Raw genomic sequence first — 7,942 nt, forward strand, 5'->3', positions numbered from 1 at the left:
TTGTTATAGATAACATGAGAAAATAAATAGATGAATAGCCTTTTTGACATATATTGCTATTTATAACTTCTTAAAATTGTAATATGAAAATGACTTTGGTTTCAAAATAAAGGAACTAGTAACGTTTATTGAAAATTGAGTAGTAACGTTTTCTTCTTTCGAAAATGCAGTTACATTTTTCATAACTACATTTTCTTAATGACTTTTTTTATAAAAAACTGTATCACATCTATAACTCCTCCTTTAATCTTTTCAAAATAACTCCCTCTCTTACTGAATCAATTTCTCACCGCCTCATACTATCTTTTTGTCGCATGCTTGCAAAATAAATTGTTTTAATTGAATTAATAAAAGAGTTAAAATTGAATTATATATTTAACGAGTTTTAGTTTAATCAATTTTTTTATATTTTATGAAAATTGCAGGGTTTTTTTTACAAGTGTTCAGATGATGAAAGAAATGTGGGATATGAGAGAAAGAAGGTACTCATGATTACGGTTACTCATAATGGCCCAATCATTATGGAATGAAGATTATACCTTTAATTAGGGGGTAAACTTTCATTTTGTTTCTTTCTCTTTTACATCCTCTCCTCTCATTTTGTTATTTTTTAAATTGTTAGTTTTTGTGTTGTAATTTTTACTGATGTGTTTATATTATATTTGATTCTAATTAATAAATTTAGATTAGGATGACTTTTAATCACAATTGAATGTAATTGAAGTCACATTTTATTATTTACAAATGTGTTGATATGTTTATATGTTAAGTGAGGAAATTGATGCACTATTGATGAATATGATTGTAAAGAGAAGATGAACATGGATTCAGAATATTAAGTTTTTGCTTGATTAATCTATAATAATTCTCATTACATTATGATTATGGCTAATGCATATTTATATAAGGGTGAAATTAGTTACATTCTAACTAACTTCATGCATGCTCTAACAACCTTACCATGCACCCTAACAACCATATAACGCACCTTCACTTTACTCATATATCTATATTCAAATACCTCCCTTCAAACACATGATGGTATGATACAAACAATCTTGAGTTTGTCACGAAAGGTATCAAACAAAGCAGAGGAAAGTGGTTTCGTGAAAACATATGCAACTTGGGTCGAAACTGGTATTTAATGTATGTGAAATTTGTCTACCATATGTTGACGAATGAACCGAATATCAAACTCAATATCTTTATATGTACATGTTGTCACATAAGAGAGTTGGAGTTAGATATTTCAATATTATAAAAGATTTGAAAGCAAGGTAAGCTTTTATGTTTGTACCGATAATAACTATGCTATAATTTCTTGCTTTTAACTGTTGAAGAGAAAATTTATAAGATGAGCATATGTTTTACCTCGAAAATTGGGACAACATTAGTGACATTGGGATGCTCCGGAAAGAATTAAACTATGAAGAAACATCAATTCACTAGTTAAGGGTTAGTTTTCCTAGCGAAAAACATATTTCCACAAGCTATATAAATTCTTTTAGAACATAAAAACAAGGAATCTATTAAAAAATATCAGATTTTTTTTTTGAGAGGGAGAGATTTTAATTTGGGATCACTTTTGAAACGGATCAATCTAATTGGCTCTATTTTAAACAATTTAAGGAGGAACTGTCAAAAAAGGTGAAAGAGGGTTTTGAAGGGTTATTTTGATCGCACAACGTCAATGAAATTATTTTAACCATAAAACTAACATCTTGGGGATGGAATGTTTTAGGTATGTGTAATATAATACCCTATCCGTATTCCTAATTAAAAGTTAATAGGTATGATAAAACTCATGTAATTTTTTTGAAGCAAAAATGTTTCAATGACAAGTTAATATATAATTTGAATCTAAGTATATAAAGAATTAAGAGGATGCATTAGTGAAATAGCTAATAAAATATAATCCCAACACTTTTTTTTCTCATTTTCCACAATTTTTATTATATTTGTAATATTTATATGAAAGAAAAACAAAGTATTTCTTAACTTAAAATAGTAAATTTTACTAAAAGAGAATGACATCACACAGATATTGTGGATATGATAATTCAAATAATTATTGATTTTTTTGTAACAACTAGTGCTACTATATTTTTATAAAATGTATATGCAATGCGAAGGATTAGCTGAATTACTTTTTATCTAGAAATTGAAAAGAGTAAAAGAAAGTAAAATATATATAAAATTATAACATACATAAAATAATATTTTAAATCTTTCCATAGTTAGAAAAGCATGAGTAACTTCAAGTGTAGTATTATTCTCAAATGAAGAAATTAAAACCACAAACACTTAATTTATTCAAAGGATTACAAGACAACAACTTATTCGGAAAGACTTCAAATTTAAAACTAAACTTAAAATACTTAATTAAACAGGAACTCAAGATCAGATCAAGAGTTTTAATTATAAAGTACTTTATTTCACAAAAGGAATTTGAAATTCCTTTTTGAAATATTATTATTCGAAATAAAAATAAACATAGATATTGAGTTACATACTAAGATCTTGTAACATCAAAGGTCATTAAGTTCATCAGAGCTCATCCCTCATGTCACTTATTTTGTTAGTTTGACCTTCAACATGTCGACAAACTCTTGCCTCCTTATAGATTCTTCCAGGCACGCAGAAGTAATTCTTTTTTGGTGCACAATGAATATCTTGTGAGCATATACACAATCCTTCTAATGCACAACCATCTTTCAATATCGTTACCCCTTCTTTAAGTCCAAGAATTTGGTCAGTCCATTCACTAGAGAAAAGTCCTTGCGGGTCATACTTTTTCTTAACTTCCAAAAACTTGTCTGCATAATTATATTTTTTTATCGCTCTCACAAATGCTAAGTTTCTATTTTTTCCCCAATGAGGCAACCCTCCATATTTGAATAGCCCGATTTGTTCTATCTCTTCAATTATGTCTTCATAAAGCCTAGGAGTCAATGGATCTTTGCTTCGATAATATGTGAAATCGAAATCCACACTATCCTCTATTTTTCCCAGATATGCATTGGAAGCTGTAACATAGCGCATAAGGATTCCATTGTACAATTCTAAGCCACATAACGCCTTTGGCTCCAACCTAACCAGAGTTTGAACATCTTCAATGAAATTTCTTACAACGGTCAAAGAAATACTAAATGTTGTTTGATGATAAAATTCTCCGTTGATTCTCCAATCCCATGGACACGAGGTGAGATGATTTTCCCAACTATCCAAACATGCTCCTGATGCCTGCATGCGATTGTGGAATCCAACTATAGGATACTCAAAAAAGGGCAACCCTACAAATTTTTCATTGAATTAGTATTTTATGTAAAGTAGCATAGTTATGGAAGTTATCTTTCAAAAATAAATAAAAGATTACCATTGTTAGTTAGGCCATAACTAGCGTGAGCCAGTGTTCCAGTTACAAATTTTGCAAACCAGCACTTCCCTTCAGCGAAGGGTAGCCGTTCTTGAAGCTCCTCTGTCATTAGTAAAAACAAACTCTTTTAGTTTTTACTTTGTGAAGAAATTGAATCATAAATAATTAATTAACTAACCTATGTTTCTATTAACGTCATATAATTCCGAAGGCAAAGCACGAAATGGCAAGAAATCGTATAAGGCATCTCCTGGCGTATCTATGGAGACACGATCATCGACTCTATAAACAGCTTTTTCTTGACTTGGATACCACATTACATCCCCAAATTCATGCTTTAATCCAAAACTAATCACTTCGTCCCCTAAATTTGAATCACTTTTTGTCAAATATGCAATTGATCTCTTGAACATGGGTTCCAATTTCAGTGTAACCTGCAAAATAGTCCCAATTTAATTATTTGCAATCATTTTAAACACAAGAAAAACTAATACTCAACAACACCGTGTATAATAATACCTGTGAAATAACTCCAAGAACTCCTAGAGAAACTCTAGCTGCATTAATATCTTCGTCTTGAAATTCGATAAGATTTCGAACCTTAGCATAACCATCTTTCTGTTGTGCAGGAGAAACGATTCTAATATGTATAACATGCTCATGAACTGCACTTCCTTTATTCCACAATGTACTTCCATGAGCACCGGTACCTATGAGTCCACCAATCGTTAAACCCCACCAGTATGGTGTATATGGCAATGCCATTTCATATTTTGCAGCTTCATTTATAATCTCTCTCAGTGTCACACCACTTTGCACCGTCATCGTCATGGCTTCTACATCGATTTTCAACACGCGGTTGAGGTTTTTTGTGCTTATTAGAACTCCATCATCTTCATCATCGAGACAAACTAGTTTCGGAATGCTGTGAGAGTAACGTGTTGCTACTTTCATTTTTCTGTTTTTTTTGGAAGCTAAAGCTACTATGGATATGAGTTCAGTTTCTGAGGTTGGGTACATAACCTTACTGGCTCTGCAAATGCTTCGATCTGGAAACATGCCAATGGAGTTTGTGACAGTGCAGTTTGTGTTATGGTTTGAGTTTAAGCAATTGATTGGATCTGGTGGAGGACTTGAAATCACTCCATTGATTAAAAGAAGCAAGATGAAAATAGTGAACTTGAGTAGTTGTTCTCTCATAACTAACTTTGTGATTTCCATTATCAGATTTGCTTTGCTATATCCAACCCATGCTATATGCTATGTATTTATAGAGCTAAATTAACATGCATGCTTTCTCCATAACGTGTTAAACGTTTCGAGGCTATGGATAGAATTTCACTTTAGTTATGATTTATTTCAATATAAAAACAAACTTATATTATATTTTGGATTTAATTGAACTACACTGACAGTGTAAAAGAATTTTATACCGTTAGTTAATTTTAAACGTTGGATATTGAAATAAATTTAACTTTTATTTTAAAGACCTACCAAGTAATGCAAACGGGTGATAATAATGAATCCATACTGTAAATCTTTTTATATTGACAGTGGATAGTAATTAATTTTTTATAATTTTAAAAATAATCAAGAGAGAGAAGATTTAAAATTTAATTAAAATTTAATTTTTTAAGTAAAAAAACTTGTAATTGGTTGTATGTAAAATCTATTAAGTAAAAAAACTTGTAATTGGTTGTATGTAAAATCTATTATGTTTGTGATTATCTAAGAATTTTCCTACTCCGTTTTCATAGAGTTTAATTGAATTATTTTTAAGTTATATATATATATATATATATATATATATATATATATATATATATATATATAATAAGAGAACATTTTTTAGTCCCTTGTGTCATATTTTATGGACCCAAATTATCTTATTGCATTTAAGCAATTTATAACCAATCTCAACTATTTTTGTTAAATAATTGTAAATAAGTAACATATTTCATCCACCAATTTATATAATTTTATTTACACTACATTTTAAATCAATTATAATTAATATGTAAAAGTATGGTAAATCTAAAAAAAACATAAATGATGAGAAATAAAATACATAATAATAACAAATATATAAAATGCATAATAACGGGAAATAAATGTATAATATAGAAATACATAATGATATAAAATATATAATGACGAAAAATAAAATATAAAATAATAGAAAGTACATAAGTTAATTTGCTTTTTTCTCATGTCCAAAACGTTTCTAAATATGCTCCATTAAATCCACTTGAAATTGTCGATGATTATGTTTTTTTTGTGAGGACCTGTTAGATACTTCACCTGATGGAATGTCAATATTGACATGATCATTATCAAAACTACTTCATATGTGTTACGGTTGTCTTCATAGTCATGTCTTCATTGTAAAATAGCGGTTAATTGAAAAAAAAATTAATTACCAAACTAAATTGGTTGTTTTTCAATTTATTGTAATAAGTATTTTAAGCTATAAAATGTACGGGGACATGAAAATGGAGAAGAAGAAAATAAATGCATTCTATCGCAATGAAAACATGTAGTTACACCGAAATGATGAAGAAATTAAATGTACTCTACCATTTTCTATAAATAAAAGAGAAAAAAGGATATTTACGGATAATATAAAATATTTTTACACTGTCAATCAATAAGATTCATGTATTTCATCACATCACACTTTTATTTTTAAAATACTATTATGATTTGACAATATAAAATGGTTTGATGGAATGTCAGTGTAATACTTCTTTACATCGATAGTGCCCTACCTTTAACCTCTAAATAAAAATGGATAGTTATAGAAAAAGGAGGAGAAATTAAATGCATTGTCAACATTTTAGAAACATTTTATCGCTTTTGCCAGGGATGAAAATGTGTAATGTTGCACTTCTTCAATTGTCTTTTAACTAATGCATTCAATTGCCAACCACTTTGGAGGGCTAAAAAAAATACTTCCTATGTACCAATTTGTAGTAAAAAAAGTCAAATTTTTCACACTAAATAATAAAAAAAAAGTTCTTGTGCATTTTTTAAATATGTTTTATGGAATATTGTAAATGCAATTTCAATTGATTGTTATTTGTAAAAAAAAGAGAGAAAATAAATTAAATACAATGTATATTTAATTTTATATTAGAAAAGATGTATTTTAAGAATAAAATATTTAAATGAAATTTAGTTGATATATTTTTTTTAATTTGTAACAAAATAAACATTTTTTTCCGATATAGAGGGAGTAATAATATTTAATATTAGATTCTCAACTTTTCAAATTATTTTTTGCAAGTTTTATATCTTAAAGTTAAAGAATTAATGTTGTCACATATCACACTTTAATGATAATAAAAAAAAAACTTAACGATTGAGGAATCACTAAAAATAAAAACATTGATAATCTTTTTTTTTTGGTTTATATTTTTTTTCCATTATATTAGAAAATAAAGTTGCATTAGAAATTAAAGAAGAGAAAAAAACTGAAATAAAATAAAATAATTATATATTTATAAAAGACACACTAAAACTATTATTAACTAATAAAGTTGAAGACAAGAAAGAAGAAGGAATTTGGACACAAGCAAAACATCTTTTTGCAAGAGTATCGTGTAAAGATAATTTTTTATGAATTGTGTGACTTAGAGATATGTTTAATATATTTGCATTTTCTTTTTTTCTTTCATATTCAAAAGATATTCTCCCCAATTTTATTATAAAAAACTATTTTTTATATATTTTTAATTAATTTAATTAAAAAATAGTTTTTTCAATAATAAAGATGGAATATAATGATAATGTTGTTGTAAACTATATATTACCATTTGTTCAAAAAAAAATATTTTTTATTTTTATTATTTTATATAGTTTAGATAATAAAAAACTGTGATGGTTGCCATTAACTTTCAATTTTTTTTGACCAAACACATTTCTCTCACCTCTCCTATTAACTTTTTCTTTCTTCTCTAGTTATTCTATAATATTTTGGTATTTTTACATACATTACATATATTCTCTTAATAAATTTTATTTGATTTATTATTTAAAAACTAATTTATCTTAAATATATAATTAAGTTTTAATTATTTATTTTTATTATTATATTTTAAGATTAAATATGTTTGTGGTCCTCTTAAATATCTCAAATTTTGTTTTTAATCTCTCAAAATATTTCTTTCAAAAAAATGGTTTTCTTAAAAATTTTCATCAATATTTTTTTGTCTCTCCTGCAACTTAGCGATGATTTTACAATTTAGCGACTGAATTAGCAACGATTTTAGAAAGGTTTATTACTTCGCGACTGAATTAATAACAACTTTAGCGATAATTTTAGTATTAGAGACCAAAAGTGTGGATGGAGAATTTTATGAGTATCATTTTTTGATGAAAATATTTTGAGGGACTAAAAATGAAATTTTAGATATTTAAGAGGACCACAAACATATTTAATTCTATATTTTAACTATATATTTTACAAATAATTATTTTAATATATTAATAATCTCAATATTAAATGTTTTTATTTTACACACTATATTTTGTTGAATTTATAAGTAAATTTATTATATTTAATAA

At 27.0% G+C, this 7,942-nt stretch overlaps 1 protein-coding gene across 1 annotated transcript; it reads right to left on the bottom strand.

Moving 5' to 3' along the window:
• Positions 1-2,288: 2,288 nt before the first annotated feature.
• On the bottom strand, positions 2,289-4,631 carry LOC127132180 (L-gulonolactone oxidase 5). Its single transcript, XM_051061073.1, has 4 exons — positions 3,896-4,631; positions 3,555-3,810; positions 3,377-3,478; positions 2,289-3,293 (listed from the first exon to the last, which is right to left on the bottom strand). Exons 1-4 carry the CDS (start codon positions 4,595-4,597, stop codon positions 2,548-2,550), a joined length of 1,806 nt encoding a protein of 601 aa, XP_050917030.1. The 5' UTR covers positions 4,598-4,631; the 3' UTR covers positions 2,289-2,547.
• Positions 4,632-7,942: the final 3,311 nt, after the last annotated feature.

Source organism: Lathyrus oleraceus, chromosome 3, assembly GCF_024323335.1.
Source record: "Lathyrus oleraceus cultivar Zhongwan6 chromosome 3, CAAS_Psat_ZW6_1.0, whole genome shotgun sequence".
Lineage (NCBI taxonomy): Eukaryota > Viridiplantae > Streptophyta > Magnoliopsida > Fabales > Fabaceae > Lathyrus > Lathyrus oleraceus.